The following is a 19,650-nucleotide window of genomic DNA, read 5'->3' as shown; positions in this document are numbered from 1 at the left end:
TTGGTAGGTCTTGGGCGTTGATAGTTCTTAGAGTAAAGTTCCTGTTGGACGTTTTGGTTTTCTTGATGATTATGGCAACATTTGCGGTGTTATGTGTTTCACGGGATGAGAAGTCCCAGGGTTTTCTGCGTACACAACGCAGTATCCTGTGCTCCGCAGCGATTAGTTTTTTCTTCTGATAATCTTTCAGAAGGCAATATAAGTTAGACTTGTACTCCATAACGGGCCGAATGAATGTGAATGAAGTGTGTACGAGAGTTTTTGTATGTGTTTTTCTAATTTCCCCTGTAACTGGTTTGAGGAGGTGGGCTCGATTTCTGACCCTATCTAAAGTTACATATGAAATATCGAGCCTTTGTCTCATCAAATTCAGGGGAAATTGGTCGTCATCGCGGTCGACGACTTTTACAGATGTTTTGGGGCTGCGGAATACAATGGTTTGTGTTTTTGCAGCGTTAAGTGTAACTCGCCACTTATTGCACCATTCTTCGACGCCGTTTATAAGAGTGTGTGCTCTTCTAAAAGTTCTCTTAGGAAAATAACCGTTTTCTGTTGTAAGGAGGACAGTATCATCTGCTTGGAGAACTAGTATGTTTTGATAAGAAATGTTGCTGTTGTATATTATGTACAACAGGGTCGCTAGCACTGAACCTTGAGGAACTCCAGCACGTGGAGTGAAAGAGGTTGATTCTTGATCACTTATTCTCACTTTAACAGTTTAATTCATTAGGTAAGAATGTATAATTTTAATGAATTGGATGGGTAGCCTGATGTCAATCAGCCTACGAACAAGCCCGTCATGCTAGACCTAATCGAAGGCCTTTTGTACATCTAGAAAAGTGGCAATGATGATGAAATTTTCGTTGATGGCTTGGGTGACTTTAGGTGTGAAGTCTATTAATACATTTTGAGTTGATTTGCAAGATTGGAATCCATATTGAAATTTTGGGATGATATTGTGGACTTTGAGAAAGTCGTTGAGTCTATCCTTAAGGGTGATCTATCCTGTGTGATTCCACATCGGTACGAGGTTTACCCGGTTTGGGTATCATAGCATTGTTAGCTACACAAGTAGCTCATCTTATTGACGATATTTTAGATGAACCGCTTTTAGTGCAAAGCAACATATAAAAAATCAGCTACATTCCACATTAGCAGCATCCATTTATCTGCATTCTCACCTTTTCACACCAGCAGCGCAAATTCGTGTACACACGCTAGTACGCTGAGCACAACTTCTTTTCCTGCACCTCCTGTACCTGCGTACACCCACGGGGAAAATGAATATACTACCAGCACACTTTTACCTTCGCCTAGCAAACCTTACGTCGAAAATGTGTGGCCAAACCACACTATTATAGCGCATTCGCGGAAGCCCAACAATAGTTTTAGTGGAAACGAATGGTCAAATACATGGCCCCTTTTTAACAAAGAAATACATTAGACCTTCTAATAAATTACTTAATGTTTACCTAGATCAAGTTTGTTAATTATACATATCTAAAGCAATAAAAGTAATCATTATTTGTTTACCTTAGACTTATTAACCGCCTTTCTTCAACACTAACACTTTTTCGGAAATTTGTATCTTTGTTTGGACATTAGATCTGACTTTTTTAACCAGCTCGAAAAACAGTTTTTTGACATCTGGTAAAATAATTATTTAAACTTCACTGGATGTCGGTCGTGTTTTATAGCAGCAACAAACGTTCTATTTTTGTTTTTTTTTTTTGGTTTATTGAAATAAAAGTATTAACTCATCATTTCGTTTCCTTAAACTTTTTCCATTTTGTTTTATTTCCTAACTAAGAGTACATCGCAATAACATCATTGTTTTCACTTGATGACATTGTTCACTGAACTGAATATAGTAGAGATGTAGAAAACACGCTGCTACGACGGATCAACTCCATGTAGCCTGTTTGTACCATATCGAAATCGTGTTGCCGTAACGTCGTTGTTGCGCAGCTTTTATGGGACAAGGCCCTTAGAGGATTTAGTTGATGGGGATGACTTAGTAATTTGTTATTTTTAAGGCGAGGAATTTTCGATATTTTTTTATTACGAATTGGTCAGAAACAAACGGTTACAAACTAAGTTGCCTCGGAATAATACAGATTTGTCAAATAACAGTTCATACTTGGAAAATGCATCGGATAGTCAAGTACACGATTACAATAGGTTTCGACTTCCGCCAGTTGAGGTAGGTACTGAAATTTAGTGGTAGTCATGAAGATACATAGAATGCGCTACGGAGTTTTCAAAAGTATCATTATCTTAAATCATTACTTTCATATTGTGCTTCAGAGGTAATAGCATCAGTTATTTAATTTAGTGAGGCAAATTACATCGTATCGTGGAATTTGCTTTATGACCGCTAAAATCATAAAATACTTTGCATTTAGTTGATGAGGATGGGTTAGTAACTTGTTATTTGGACGCGAGGAATTTTCGACATTTTTTATTACGAATTGGCCAGAAACAAACGATTACAAACTAACTTGCCCCGGAATAATACAGATTTGTCAAATAACAGTTCACACTCGGACAATGCATCGGATAGTCAAGTATACGAATTAATTAGTGTTTAAAACAAGAATTACTTCACCGCGCTCCAATGCTCCAGACTATCCCTTTCCCCCTATAGCACTCTGATATAGTATTTCGGATGGGACAAATTTTTTTTGAATTTTTTGGATCTTTCTGAACAAAATAGGTCTCTAGAAGTTATTTTTTTAACTTCGTTTTCAAGTTATAAATAATTTAAAATTGTACATATTTACATAATGTACTGTAAAAATATACATATTTTGGGTCTATTTCATTTTAAAATACTATTTTCAATCGTTAACGTGTTTTTGAGCCTTGAATATCGTAATTTTGTGTTTTCTTTTTAGTTTTAAATTTTTTATAACTCGAAAATGATCCAGTTTATAGAAAAATTACAATTTTTACCTATTTTATTTAAAATATCTCAAAAATTCGAAAAAAAATGTCCGGGTCGAAAAAATTTCTTGTTACAAGTTGTTAAAAAAAATGTTTAACAAAATTTAAACAACATTTGTACTCTGAACCTTATTTTAGGATATCTCATGAAAGTAATTACGTAAAAAAATCTCTTGGGAATATTTTCCGAACAAACCCGAGCTTTTCGCCTTGTCTAGTAGGGACAATAGAACATCAAAATGTTTTGCTATCAAAGCAATTCATATTGAGCTGGTTTCTGATCTTTCAACAGATACTTTTTTATTAGTACCGAAAAGATCTATTAGCAGACGCGGAAAACCCCAACAAAAATATTTTGACAATGGCGCTTACTTCATTGATGTCAATCACAAATTACAAGCCTCAATATAACTTACTTAAGTAACAAGATAAAATTTCGGAGTTATGCTCATCCGAAAATAATAAATTGATACTTTATTACGGCACATTCTTTGTACTTCGGTGGCCACTTGAAGGCAGGAATAATTTCAAGCAAGAATCATTTAAAGCGAGTGGTAGGTAATAATATTTCAAGTCTCGAAGAATTGTGAACAGTATTTGCATAGATCGATGTGATTTTAAATTTTCGACCCCTTCTATTACTCTTTTCCGATTATAACAATGATAACCCGTAAACTCTTGCCCACTTTCTCAATGGCCAACCGTTAATATTAACTCCAGAACATGCTCGTTTTCAACTTCTAGAACAAATGCCACAAAACTTCTGGCGATAATGCGATGGTCGAAAGAATACGTATCCGAATTGCAACAGAGGGTCAAATGTAAAAAGACGCAGAGAACTTTGTCACAAGTCTCCATCGTACTCTGTGAAGGAGGACAATATCAATCCGTTAAAATAAGCACTGTTAGAAACTGCGAATGTCGTCAATGCAACTTACCAACAATTTCGAGTAGTGAGCATCCATTATAGACAGACTGTTAATACGAACAAACACCGACCGTTTTAATACGAATAAATAAGTTTATAAATTTACGATCCACTAGCTGTAGAACAATCGTATTTGATCATTTTTTATCTTAGTTTTAAATTTAAGAGATAATTATTAGAAGAAATGTCTCATTTAAAAAAATGTGGTTTGGATCATTGCCATTCTGGATTTTATTTCTGTACTTGGATCAAGTTTGTCTGTTATAATTGTTTTCAAATATGTAGTAAGCTCTTGTCGACCAAACCGCATTTATTTGTAGCCGCTTTTTTGAACCTGAAGAGGTATAAGCGGAAACACCCGTGAGCCGTGAGAACCTGTGACAGGAAATAATCTAAACGCCTGTGTCCACATTCGAGCCACGTCTTTACGTTCGGTATAAATAACTTGGTCCACTATGCCACATCCTCAGTTGCCTCCCATTCGGCTTACCACATCCGTATAGATGTGGCTCTCTTTTTACGCTTTACACTCTCAGTAATAGCAGTATTACGAGCACGGTGAAAAAACGGGTTCTCTCGCCAAGATGTGAGAGGGCATGAAACCGGTGATGACCCACAATGCTGCCGCAGAAACAATCCTGTAGGCGCTTGCTAGCGTTGTTCTGTTCGTTTCAAAAGTCTATGGTAGGACGATATAATATCTTCCTCTCTTCTCCAGACTGAAGAGATAGATAAAGAACAATAGATTGCACCACCCCGTGCATGGCGAAACAGGCTGGGGAACGCCGAAGTCACCTATGACTAAAAATATTATTTACTACTTTTATTGGGAATTAACCACAACTTCAATTTGAAATATGTATATTGTCGTTTCGATTTGTACTTTGGAAATGGTTCTCAAAATATTAATTAAATACATTTTGTTTTGTTAATTTTTTTGTTATAAGCAACAAAAAAAATTATTTAATTTGTATTATGAGAAAGATATTTGCACTGGAAATCAAAACGTCGAAATAAACGTGTTTTAAACTGAAATTTTGAATAATTCCTAATAAAAATAGTAAATAATAACATTAAAATTTCAGAAGAAAATTGCTTCAGAATAATATGGCTATAGTATTACCGACTATGATTATATTACGACTAATATGACATTATATGGACCAAGAACCAAAAAAAAAACAAAATAAAATATATTATTTTTCTTCGGAAAGTGGCCTTGGTGGAAACAATTAGCCAGTAAATTATAGATATAGGAAAGATAAATAGTTCGAATAGATTATAAAAAAACCGAAAACAGAATACGGTTGGCAGATATCACAAAATTTACAACTATCTTCAAGGCATACAAGAATATAATTAAACCTTTAAGATAAAACAACGAAATTGGAAAGTGCGAATATTTTATCGTATGACAGGAAACTTTAAATTAAACTAAAGATTAAATTCTGTAATACCAACTTAACTCTTAAACCCGAAACATTGGTCTAATAGGCCAAAGCTTCCGAATATTTGCTGATCGCGGCAACAGTGTAAGCCTTACGCGCATATCTGTTAGATACCTTCTGAGCTATCTAATCTATAATAAGTTTACTCCTACAGCATAGCATAAGGAATGACAATTTGTATCTATGCTGTGATAAGACTGATAAGAAACATGTGTGTCTATGCTGTGCGATGTGCCTACAGTATCATCGTGACTCTTATAGTTTTTGCATCTTAGTAATGGTCGTTTTGTAGCGGTCGAATTTTGTAATTTTTGGTACAGTAGCCCAGGTATTTCGGATTACGGTGTTTTTATTTATTGGATGTTTTTACTTTTTACGGATTGTGTATTGCTAAACAACGAAGTATTTTAAATTTTGTTTAGAATAAACATAATTATTCGAATAATTTTTATTTTTGTAGTGAGCATGGATAGGGCAGGATTCGCTAGATTTTGCTAACAAAATACATACAAGCTTTGCTTTGACCTGAGGATCAAAATTTACATATAGCGGTGAAGATTGGAATTCAGATCCGAATTTTTTTGAGTTAGATTAACCCTCATATGAACCACAACAATCTAGAACCTACTCTTTACAAGCAGAAGTGAATCATCTGAACATATTCAAAGGAAAACGTGGCTTTCAGTGGCAAGCGACGGAGTTACCGAGAAACAAGGACCTGAAGACATAATATTATCAGAAAACAGTAATCCTCTAGTAATAGTAAGCCTAACAAAGTTTAGCAGGACTCTAGAAAATAAGTCAGATATTTGAAATTTGTTAAATTGATAATGAGATGCTAGAAGAAATTGTAACAGACAAACCAAAAAATTATTATAATGAAAGAAAACTAATTCTTATCTAAATTGACTAATAATTACTATATGACTAATACCTGACCGCTGACAACAATTTTCCCTTAATAGAGTTAGTCAATGAGTTAAAAAACCGTAACCTTACTTATGTGTGTACATTGAAAAAGAATAAGTGAGAAGTTCCTTTGGAATTTCAGGCTAATAAAAATAGGGGCACTGGTAAAACATTTTTTCAATGACATAACCGTAATATTATATGTACCAAAGCTAAGTAGAGCTGTGTTCTTATTATTCTCTATGCATCACATAAAATACAATAAATTGGGAAAACCTAAAATAATTAAATACATACTGTAACAGTACAAAATCAGGAGTTGATGTTTTAGAAATGAAAGGTGCCAATACAAATCGAAGAACAAGGCGTTGGTTCTTAGCCGTATTTTACACACTCGTAAAGATAAGCTCAGGTAACAGTTCCATCCTTTGCCTTTGTTACAAGGACGATGAATTACTTTACCGTTTTAAATTTGTAAAAAATTTGGCCTTTGAACTATTTTAGCCTCATCTAGCTAAAAAACTAGAAATAAATTTTTCCTCGAGACCTAAGGAAGAATATAGAAGTATTTTTGGAAATTAATTCCGATTTGTGTATCAAGTATATCGGCTGTAATGTTCCAGATGATAAGCTTCCCAAGAAAAAATTGTGTAGTATTTGTTCATCATCAAAAATGAGGGACACACATTATAGATGTGTTCGTTGCTCAAAGGCTATTTGTTTGGAGTGTAGTAGGAAGGTTCTCGTTACCTATCTTCAAAATTAGTTTTTTTATAATACATATATTTTTTTCTCTATCTAGAAGTATGTACGTTTCTTTGCTTATTTATACCTTAATATTAACATTAAAATATATTTTTCTTTATGTATCTTCTTATGGTGCCCTATCTAATTAGGACATCTGGGGTCAGGGGTTCAAAATCGTCATGAAGAAGTTCCATGCGTATTCTCCTTACGAAATGCCTATGGATAAGAAGCTTGAGGTAACAAGAGAGCTCTTTCCGGACGGCAGATGTCATGGTGTATGGAGGGATGAAGGAGCTGAGCGAGCTGTACCCTTTACCATTGATGAACTTATCGAGGCATTGGGTTCACTGAAGACTCGTAGGTCCCCAGGACTAGATCAGATACCACCTGAGGCGGTGAAGGGTCTAGGACGGGTGGAACCTGCGTGGCTTCTGGAACATATGAATGCACTGCTGGATGCAAACCTTTCCTGAGCCTTGGAGGACATCGAGGTTAATACTGCTTCCCAAAGCTAGGGAAAAGTATCGCCCCATCTGTCTGCTTCCATGCGTCAGTAAGCTGTATGAAAGGATGCTGCGAGTACGCATAGACGACATGATTGAGAGGTCAGGTGGTTTATCAAGGAGGCAATTTGGTTTTTGTAAAGGGAAAAGCACGATTGATGCAATCATGAGTGTACTCGAAGCATGGCGCAACAGAGGGGATGAACATCGCTGGGCGGCTCTGCTGTTGTTTGATGTTAAGAATGCATTCAATACGTTGCAGTGGAACGAGGTAATGAAGGCAATGGAGGAGAGAGAATGTCCTGGTTACCTGATGAATTTGGTGGCGGAGTATCTGTCCGAGGGAAGGATTATGGTGGAAAAGGGCACGATCGTGGACGTGACGGCCGGGGTACCCCAGGGATATGTCTTGGGCCCGACGCTATGGAATCTGGCATATGACGGGGTTATGCACTGTGAATACGGAGAGGGTACAACCCCCTTCGCATTCGTGGATGACCTCGCTGTACTGGTAGTGGCCCGGGATGAGCCAGATCTCAAATACCGGGTTAGAAACGCAGGCGGCGTCGTAAAGAAATGGATGACGCAGCACGGACTGAAACTTGCGACAGAGAAAACCGAAGCCATCATTCTGAAGGGGACAAGGAATAGGCAAAATATTGAATTAAAATGTGCGGGAGCATGTCTAACACCTAAGAAACAAGTAAAGTATCTAGGAGTGACATTGCACCAGAATGGAAAATGGGGAGAGCACGTGCGGGAGGTGGTCCGGAAGGCTGCGAATAGTACGGCTGCGTTGGGGAGGGTGATACCGAACATTGGAGGACCCAAATCCGAAAGGAAGAGGGTCTTACACGGTGTTGTACAGTACACTGGAGCGAGGCGGTAGAGATACCTGCCTGTAGGAGTCTTATGACACGAGTAGACAGAACAAGTCTGTTGCGAGTGGCATGCGCCTACAGGACTGTGTCTGCGGCAGCCTTATGGACCATCACTGGATGTGTTCCGTTGCATGTTTTGGCGATGGAAAGAAAAGAGCTTTATGAGAGAAGAGGTCCAAACCTTACTGTGGCCGAGAAAAGACAGGAAAGGGAAAGGTCAGTTGAAAGATGGCAAGAAGAATGGAACAACACGGAAGATGTGGCACAGTGGACGAAAATGCTGATCCCGAACATAAGAAATTGGGTGGACTGTGGCCACAGGCGACTGGATTATTTCCTGACGCAGGTGCTCACAGGACACGGGTGTTTTAGGGCCTACCTCTACAGGATCGGAAAGGCTGATACAGATAAATGCCTATACTGTGAATACTCGGACACTGTGACACATACGATGTTAGATTGCAGCAGATGGATAGTGGAAAGGAACAGAATGGAGAGAGAGACAGGTGTGAATTTTGTTACAGTGAGAGAAATGATTGAGAGAATGATTGAAAATAAATTAGTTTGGACTAACATACACAGCTATATCCGTGCAGTGATCAAGAAAAAGGAAGAGGAAGAAAGACTGCCAAACCAACGCTAAAGGTAAGAGTGAATGATGCTGAAAGGTGAAGCTAGAAGAGTGGGTCACACTGTGTGAGTTGAAATGCGTGAGTCAGACTGTGGGGAAGGACGAAATGCCCATCTGGAAATAATGCCGAACTAGGAGCGATGAGTGTCTTCTACGCGCTACCTGGAACGAGACAGGGAACCTCCTTGCTGATGAATAGAGTGTGGATGTGTATGAATGGAGAATGAATGAATAAAGGTAGTGATTCGGAAGTGATGCCGGCCTTACAGCGGCCATTCCGCTTCCGGATCGCTGGATGACAGAGGAGGGTCTGGTTTAGCAGGTAGGCATTCGGCGTAGACTCGGCGACGAGAGGGCATTTTAAAGTACCTCGGGAACTATCGCCGGGAGTACGAAGAACGAATCCTGCACTAAAGTTAGTCAATTTCAGACCGCCCTCTATAAAGACGAAAAAAAAAGAGTGCATGGGCATCGAGGTTTGTCCAATTGCTTATGTTTTAAGGTCATGAGTATTTCTTTCTTCCGATGCCCCGTTTTCCTTCTATCTTCCCTTCCATAATAACCTTTAAGGACTGGTACTTGCAATTTCGAAATATATGACCCAGATAAGCAGTTTTTCTTCCCAAGAAAGCAAAAACAATGTTAGCCAGAAAAATGAAATGCACAATAATAAAAATTATAGAAAAGTACTGAATGCCGATAAAACCAAAAAGAATGAAATGGAAATTCAAAATATTGATGGACATGAAGTGATTGACAGTTTTATTTATTTTGAAATCACCGTAAGAAAGAGAGCGCAAAAAGAAAGGCAGTTGCTATTGACTGTATAGAGATAGAACCGGTATTTCGAACCTCGCGAAAATATGGAGAAACACACACATAAAGAAAAATACTAAGATCAGTATTTTACCAACCGGACAGGTAGATAAGAAAAGAATCGATGCATTTTTGATGAGCTGTTAGAGAAGCTCTAACAGCATCTAAGATGGTTCGAATATCTTGGACAGCCAGAAGAATAAATACTTATGAGAATTAGCATTCTTTGGACACGCAGATAATAACTAACACGTGCAGATAATTTGAGGAGACTAGTAAAAAATGTTATTAGGAGAACTTACCCTGATAAGGAGAAAGACAAAGAGGAGGATAATAAATTAGGATAAGACAAATCAAGTTAGTGAACTATGGGAAATCTATGTAATTAAAGAAAGAAAAATTAAATATTTCGCTCATATTCTAAGAAATCAAAAACTCAGCCCATCATTGAAGGAAATAACTAAGGTACAAAATGACCTATCTAAAAGACAATGAAATTTCTGGTTCACGTAGGTAAGGCAATGGACGAACAAAACATCGATGAAATTGTTTAATCAGTAGTATACAAAAGTAAATGATGTAACGTAGTTACAAACATCCTGGTGAATACGGAACCCCAACAAGAAGTAGAAGAACCACTTAAAGCAAATAAAAAAGTCAATATGAATTACGCAAATGTCATTAAAATAATTGAAGAAAAAGTTGTAGAACAAGAAAATAATGTTGTAAAGCGGGTATAAAGAATGTTAGAGACATAAAAATCAAACGTAGATAAAGAATAAAAAGACAAGCAGTTGAAAGAGAAAAGTGGAAAGATACTACACCGTTTTAGGTTGAATTAATTATTATAGACTTGCATCTATTTTAATGTATTTTATTTATAAAATGTTAGTGTGCTATATTTTATATTTATTTTAAATTGTTTTAGTTCATACACGAGGTAAACACACGATTACTCGTTATAGATGTTATGGTCGAATAAAAATTTTCCGTAGTTATATTTAATAGTCCTAACCTTAAACTATTTTACATAATTAACAGAAGAGTTCTTATCACTAAATCCGTAACTTATGTAAATAAAAAACATAAATATTTAATTGTCTTTAGAATCAATTATTTAACCTAGTTATTATTTATTCTTGTATCAGATAATGAAACTCTTTACTACATTCCTTAAAATGGTTCAATAGATACTGATAATACATTGACATATAGATTTTTTATAAATATTGAAAAATTAATTTTGATTTCAGTTGCAACTGTACTCACACCATGGCTTTATACTTCAAATTCAAAGCCAAGGACCTAGTAGCAGAAGGAAGAGTACAGCAAGATGATATCGATAAAATAAAACAATTCTTCGATGGAGTAGATGAAGACTGTGTGCCAAAATCCCTTCCAGAAGAATTTATTGCTACCATTTTGATAGCGTGCTCTGGTGATGTAGCTTTAACTAAGAAAACTATAGTCAGCTATTTTTGTGTAAAAAAACTAGCACCTTGTATATTTGATAACAGAGATGTTGATAATGATAATATTAATCTTGCTCAAAAAACCACGTAAGTATAAATTACTTTTTCTCTCTCTTGTTCTTGGACGTCCTTCTTTTCTCCTTCCTGCATTTTAATGTCTAATATCTTTTAAGCGACAGTCTGCTTTCGTCCATTCTTTGAGCGTCGTCAATTATTTCTTTCTTGTCAAATTCGTCTAAGCTTTTTGTAATTTAGGATTTGTCAGACTTTGTATTTCTGGTTATATTCGAAATCAAATCTAAAGACTATCAAGGAACCTCTACATAAATTAAATTTTTCTAAATTAAATCATAGTCATCTAAATCTACTCCAAATTTCTCCATTACATACCTTTTAATCAAAAAACGCTGAGACTGTGTGATGAGGTCACCATGGTATCGTGATGACGTGATCCATTTGTTTTTTAAATATAAAGCCAAAGGCCGAGAGTTACTGACCACCGTCAAATCTCAAAAGCTACAGTACTTTCGACGCATTATGCGAAATGAATCCAGATATTCCCTCCTACAAGCCACGCTGCAAGGAAAAATATTTGGAACACAAGGTACAAAAAGAAGAACATCCTTGTTGAAGATCCAGGTTCAACACATCTGTGCAGCTTGTCCGTGCTGCTAAAAACGGCACTAACAAACCCTCACTAGATGACGGAAGCCCATATTCAATCCTCTTAATAAAAGATTATTGTATTGGCAGGAATTATTGATAGTAAAATTTATCGGCCCAATTTTCGTAGTTCGAAATTATTTGAACGAAATATTTCCAAATCAATGGATTGGGAGTAAGAGCTTTCTATAAGGGCCAGTTAGCAAGCACGTACTCCCGTGTTTCTTACGCCTTCTCCGATGTTATCAGTATTTTTCTGGGTCTTCCTCTTCATCTCTGCCCAATTGGTCTATCAAGGGGTATTTATTTTACTGGATCATTTTACTCTATTTGCATTACATGTTATTTGCACCGCAGTCGCACCTATTTTAATTTTAATGTATTTCACGATATCTGGTTCCTAGTATATTCGTTAAAGTTTTATCGTCTTCTTCACACACAACCGTAAGTCATCGCCTCATAAATTTCACATCACCTTTGTATTTCTTGAGAACCCAAAGTAACCTCATTAAAAGGTTACCTTACAGATAGTTCCATTCACGTGATAAAAGTATGAATAATTTTATTTAATATTGCACTTAAATATTTGGTTTTTTTAGATCAGTCTATTTTTTAGATAAGCATTGTACTCCCCATCTAAACTGGATGCTCCTGCAACTGTTACATTTGTACATTGTGGCCCTTATTTAAAATCTATCTATTTGAAGGTTGGTCAATGGTTTGAGTTTAAACAGCAAATAGGTTGTATTGTTTTAAATCAGAAGATTTTCTATCTGGTGCCCTAAATGCTTGCTTACGAAATTCTTATTTCTTTTTATATCTAAATTTCGTAGTACTTTTACATAAGGCTTTTTTATGAGCCGATTTAAAGGCGTGCTAATCAAGATTTTTCAGGCAATATTTCATCTTTCTCAATGTCACGCATTGGCCTTTACTCACATGAACCTAACCCTCTTTCATTTTTCAGTTGCTCAGATCTATTGCATATTCTTCGCTTTGACTTGATCCAACGTATCTCCAAAACATTATCAGTGCTGTTATCACAAATTTAATTAACGGCATCTCATTGATATTAATATAATGTTTAAGATGTTTTTCTTCAATTCGATGGCCTGAGGAGAATACAGAAATTATATACGTAAAACTTAGAGATACAAATTACAAAAACTGTGAAATGGAGCCACAACTTAAACTCAGTATTATGATAATGGACTTAGCCCAGACCACTAATCCTCCAGATAACGTAATTCTAGTACAAGATGTGACAGGGGTGAGTTTTACTAATTATTACTTATAAGAATTTATTTTAAAACGTGTGCGCAAAAAGTCTCTTGTTCGATAGTGGACGGTTTTAAGGTAAAATCGAATTTGATTAACTACGGGGGAAAACTAGATTAGTAATGAACTTATTGACTATAAAGTATGTATAGTAGGCACGTAATTTCGTTGGAAAATTTACGGAAACAAGAGCGAGTAAGACTCTAGCAAATTACAACAGTGTTAGGGTGACCAATATGATATTCTACTGAACAGTAGCGTCGGTATTTAATTTTAAATTAGTTAATAATTAGTTAATAAATAAAAGTTACTATTTTGCAAACATTTAATTTTAAGTGTAAACAGTCGCATATCTTCAAATTATGTGGATATCAGTAAATATTTTCTTTTACCAAAAATTTCATTTTCTATAAAGTTTAAATAAAAAATATGGGTGTTATCAACTTCTTATATACCTAGATAGTAATAACACTAATCGATTCGACCGAACAAAACTTATTGTAAAATAATAATACCTATATAAAAAAATTGTTAATAACAGTACCTAATTATCAAATACAATTAAACCATATGATCAAATATTTTTTATATATTTTTATTTATACGTTTTTATTTACACGTTTTATGAAAACAAATGCTCATAAGTATTAAAACTTCCTATTATATACCTGATAACTTTTATGTTATTGTAATCAGGAAAATAGAGAATCCATTTTTAAAGTAAATACAGGGTGTTCTATTAAAGAGCCACAACTTTGCTTTGACACCGTGTTAGAGAAGACTTAGTACCTCCATAATTTTAAAATGGGTAAGACATTAATATCTAAAATTACAACAAAAATAAAGGTTTCAACTAACACCTAATTAGAATTAAGTACTTGCTAATCTACTCAGAGTCACTGTTATCACTAGTATCACTCGTATCTTCTACATTTATAGTTAGTTTGGTTAATGCTGGTAAATAGTTAACATAGTCATTCATTTTCCACTCCTTTGATTACACTCATTACATATTTGATTGCATTTTTCAATTGGTGGCTGTGATATTTGTGAATTCTCTTCTAATTAACTGGAAAACAGTAGACGAAAATTTAGGACCCACATTTCCTCTCCTGATATTCCTTTCAAGTTGAGCCCATATTAACTCTATTGGGTTCAATGTATAATAAAATGGAGGAAATCGAAGCCCGGTATGCCCATTACTGTGAACACAGTTATCAACAAAATATTCCTTCTGATACTGTCTGCTATGAGCAACCTCCAACAATTACTTTTTACTATATGATGCCTCAAAATACAAATCTTCATCAAATAAAAATTCCTAAATTTGTAATTTGTTCCAAGTTATATTTGGAATATTTCTCATTAATCTTGAATGGTATGATGTGTTGTCCATGACACACACACACGCGCGCACACACACACACGCATACACGCACACACGCACACACACACACCGCACGCACTATATTTAGGTAATTTCGGATGAAGAGATTTTTAAAACCATAATTCAAAAATTGAACTTTCCATATAATCATGGTAATCTAGAGACGCGTCTTTAATTTTTTTTTGCAGATATTAATAATACATCGCCGATCCATCCATTTTCTCCACCGCAGTATAAAATTATAATTATTTGTCATTTATTGGGCGGTACTGCATTAGAACACTTTTTGTTATTAATCATCCAACTTTCGTTCAGGGTGTCATGTCATGAGTATCATACATAGGATATAATATTTCGTTTCATTTTTTGATACTCAGTTATCTGTCTGATATAATTGTTTCTTAAAGAAATTATTCTACTAGTTTCCATTAGTGCCTGGCACTTATATATAGTTTTGTACTTAAAATTATTGCCTTTAAGAAATAATCGAAGTGTTGTTGCTGAACATGAGAGAATGTACTTTCGAACCAATTCACTTCGAAGGCTTTCAATACTTAAAAAATATTAGCGGCATACATTTTGTATCTTGTTCTCGTTATAGGTTCAATTAAGTACGGTTCTATTTGTCTGAATTTGCCACAATCCTTTCTCCTCTGTCTAGAAGATGTTTCTCCTATAATCTTGTAGCAGGTTACTTTGGGCACTCTTGTTAAAAAACATGTTTCTGCAATGGCCTCTGATTTATACAATTTAGAATACAGTCCTTCAGAAACATGTTTCAGTATACATTTGGCATCATCAGAGAGATATTGAACATGTCGCTTACGTTTTACTACACAGCTTTGTAAATCTTCCAGTTGATTAGAGGGTTCCACTATCTCTTTAGCTGCAGAATTATTATCAGACTGCGGACGCCACCTTTTAAAAGTATCTTCATAAAATGGTAAAAGAAGTTTAGAAAAAACACTGATGAAGTCACAACCAAAGTCACTCCCAGTTCCCTATTTGAATTTAACTGAACGCTGTAGTAGTTATGGTTATACTAAAAATATTCTTGTTTTGCAAAATTTGATTTCATTGGTTTAAAAATAAAATATTATACCTACCTATCGTGTAAACCACTGGGCGGTCGAAACGTGATTTTTTCTAATAAACTACTTTATGGTTTCGGTCGCTCAGGCAAATATTGTTATATCTTACCCGAGGGATGCATAAGTCTACCGATACAAGAAAACGCATTACGATTGGTCTTAATAGCGATATCCGATGTTTTCATTGGCTCTTGGTCCACGTGGGCTGATCAACAGTTCGATGAAAACTTCAACTGGGTGACTGCCCATATTTTCAAACATAATACCAGCCACATCTGAATGTAAATATCGACGAGAATATTAAAACTTTATATTATTATACATCCCTGTCATTGATAAGTTTATAGTTAATAACTACTCCTGGTAGAGTACTTTTAGTTTAATTTTTATTGTCTGTTTTTATTACAGATAAATATATTTTTACACAGTCTCACCGAAATACGAGGCGACTATAATAAAATGTATTTCAACAAAACATTTTTATTGGTTTACACATTCCACGTCCTTTATCGGTACAGTTTTTACTACTGGATCTGCTATGTACTGTCATATTTTCTAAAAAGTAGATTTATAAATTTAAACTATAAAAAAAAGCTATAGCCAGCTCCAGGTATTACGTGCTGAAATGCATGAGCTCAAGATTTCGAAGTTATTATAAAAAAAGTATACACCATATTAGAGCATAACTTACACAATTATAAAATTTAACAAATGATTTTCTTATTGTTAACACTTAAATTGATATTTTTACCTATAGTATTATATTCTTAATCAGGGACGTATTTATGGGGGGGGTTTAGGGGGTTCAAACCCCCTCCTTGCAGTCCATGCAAAACTATTACTTTTAATCCAATATTACATGTATAAAAAATAAAAATAAATTAATGAGTCAGCGCACGGATGCGGTCGGTCCGCAGTAGCAGCGTAGATACAGATAAACTAATACCTATTAGAATTAAAACGCTATTAGTAGTTATATCACCGTACACCTATTCCAAATAGAGTCGTTTGGATTAGATTTGGAGAATTTAGTTGGCCAGGGCTATGATGGTGCGGCTGTGATGAGCGGACGATTTAAAGGAGTAAGAACAATAATCATGGACAAATATCCTCGAGCACTATTCGTACACTGTGTGGCGCACACATTAAACTTAGTTTTGGGTCATTCATGCGAGATCCCTGCAATACGAAACTGCATTGGAACTATTAAAAGTATAATTAACTTCTTTCGGCAATCTGCACTCCGGGATGGACTTTTAAAAAAAAAGAACTGCGGACGAGATTGAAGCACCTCATTCAACGCTTATCTCGCTTTGTGAGACACGCTGGACAGAAAAACATACAGCCGTCGAAAGATTTGCTGAGATGTTTCCTGTAGTAAATTCCGTGCTTCAAGAACTTCAAGAATCTGGAAGGGAAATTGCAACCCAAGCTTACCAGTTACAAGTCGCAATGGAAAACAGTCAATTTATAGTTTCACTAACTATTTTAAGGAAGGTTTTCTCCTATACGTCAAGCTTAAACCGAACCCTACAAAAAGTCAATGTAGATTTAACCGACTCTTGCAGTTACGTAAAAACAATAAAAACCACTTTACAGAACCTTCGTAACGAACGTGAATTCTCAAATCTTTTTGAGGAAGCAAAAAAATTAATTTCAGCAGATATAACTGTTCCAAGAGTAAGTAGGAGACAATTGAACCGCAATAATATACCAGGGGACACTGCTGAAGTTTACTATCGGCGAAATATATTTTATCCATTTATAGAACATGTAGTGACCGAGCTTGATGCTCGCTTTAAACCTCACGAAGAAGCAATTTCAGGAATTCAGTTGCTTCTACCAGATCGCACCCAAAATACTGAGAGAGCAAAGAAATGTATAGCAGGAATCGGAGAAATATTTCTCAGGGAAGTTGAAATAAAACATTTAGTAAGTGAGTATGAGCTTTGGCACAACCACTGGTGCAATCAAGAACAGCCGTCTACTGCACTAGAAGCTATGGACCGATGTGATGAAATTTTTTTTCCAACGGTTAGGAAACTTCTTCTAATTTTAGCAACACTTCCAGTATCTACTGCCACACCTGAACGTACTTTTTCATCACTTAAACGGTTAAAAACTTATCTTAGAAATAGAATGGGAGACGAGAGGCTTACAGGATTAGCTCTCATGAGTATTCATCGGAATGTGACAATAGGTCTAAATTCCTCAGAAATTGTAAATAAGTTAGCTGAAAGAAGGAAGAGAATGAATTTAATTTTGTAAAACGGTATTTTAAGTTTTAATAAAATTTTTAGAAATTTGTTTTTATTACTTTTTTCAAAGGTATTTCAAAACCAAGCCCCGGTTTTACTTAATTTGGAAATTAGGATCCCCCCCCATTAAAAAACTATAAATACGTCCCTGTTCTTAATAATAACGCACATCGTTAATTCACGTAGTAAATATAATCCCAAAAATAGAAATTTATCGTTGACAACAAACTGTGTATGAATCATCAAGAGGAAGTGAATCATGAATATTATAAATATTAAATAGTTCATTGTAAAAGCTTTTGTATGAGATTGTTTATTCATGTTCATACGTTCATACTCTCTGTGTCACACTTGAGGCGCATAGTGCAAGAGTGGCCTAACTGGTAAAAATTGATTTTGAGAAAAAGACGATTTAAGTTTTATTCAGTTTGGCCGCTCTCTGTTTCTCCAAGAATTATTAACCTTAGTTTTCAATTTCGACACCTTAAATTAAGTTAGTAAATTTCATTTTACATTAATATCACAAAAAAGTAAAATGTTCAAAACCTTTTTGGAAAAAAAATTGTAGGCCACTCTGGCACTAATATTATATAAATAAAAAAAATAAAGTGCGTTTTTGCATAAAAAATATTTTACCATACTTGTATACAAAAAATTAACAAAAGCCAAAACAATGCCTTTAACTAATTTTTTTATAAACATTTATTCCATCATTGCATTGCATATCACAACCATTGAATTTTTAACCAGTTCATCGATTCACCCTCGACAGTCTTTTTACGATTAGTAATGGTTTTCTCTAATGGAGCACTACTCACGAAATCGTAGCTGGTCATTTCTACTACTGTGAATGGTTTTTGGTTTTTTGGCTGTCCTAATCACTCTGGTCCAATCTCCGGGTACATAAATATCATTAGAAGTGTTCTTGTTCTTCTCTATGATCCCAAAGTCCCGGTCACAGGCTAAATATAAATGCCCCGATACCAAAAATTTATGGTCAATTTGCTGCACTTTTGATATCTTGATTTGTAAAATGTAATTACAAAATAGAGACATTTTAATGTTTCTATTCTTCCCTCCGCATTGGCCACTATACATAATTAATTTTGACGTGTTAACATAGTTTTTGACATAATGCTGTATACAAGATCCAATCTCTTGAGGTCCTCTAGATGCTAAGGCTTCATGCCAAACGTACATGTGGGCCTGATTACTTGACAAGTTGTGGATACCTAAGCAGTATTTCCACAAATGCCTTTTGTAGTAACATACCCCAGTTGAAAGATGAGGTATAGGTAATATAGACATGAGATCAAACGCTATTACAGTGACATCGTTTTCAGCTACTTTACCCAATTCCGAATCTAATGCCATCCCAGCACGTGCGCTTTCTGCCTTTCGAAGATGAAATTCTTTTTCTAACTTTAAACTTTCCAAAGTAACTTCAGAAGTTTCTGTTTTTATTTTTTGTTCAAATTCGTCATATCTTCTACAACTGTCAGTTACAGGCGCATGAAAAGTTAAATTAAATTTTTTTCTGAAAACATCCCTAAAAACAAATTGTCACGCAGGATCAATTTGTTTCTTGTTTGTATAAGGAATACATAGTTGACAGATTTATAGTGGGAGCTAAATAACAAATATTGGAATTTTTTTTATAGAATAATGTGACTGATATTTTGGGAACATCGA

At 35.2% G+C, this 19,650-nt stretch overlaps 1 protein-coding gene across 1 annotated transcript in view; it reads left to right on the top strand.

Annotated features, from left to right (window-relative positions):
• The window catches only part of LOC140436980 (retinol-binding protein pinta-like), a 93,899-nt gene that overhangs the window by 22,580 nt on the left and 51,669 nt on the right, over positions 1-19,650 (top strand). The window contains exons 3-4 of the mRNA XM_072526179.1: positions 11,063-11,368; positions 13,034-13,214. Of these exons, the coding sequence (XP_072382280.1) occupies positions 11,082-11,368; positions 13,034-13,214 (468 nt within the window). The 5' untranslated portion in view covers positions 11,063-11,081. The remainder of the gene's footprint in view (positions 1-11,062; positions 11,369-13,033; positions 13,215-19,650) is intronic.

The sequence above is a fragment of the Diabrotica undecimpunctata genome, chromosome 3, assembly GCF_040954645.1.
Source record: "Diabrotica undecimpunctata isolate CICGRU chromosome 3, icDiaUnde3, whole genome shotgun sequence".
NCBI classification, from domain to species: domain Eukaryota; kingdom Metazoa; phylum Arthropoda; class Insecta; order Coleoptera; family Chrysomelidae; genus Diabrotica; species Diabrotica undecimpunctata.
Note: the sequence above shows the minus strand (reverse complement) of the source record. Positions and strands in the feature narration are given on the sequence as shown.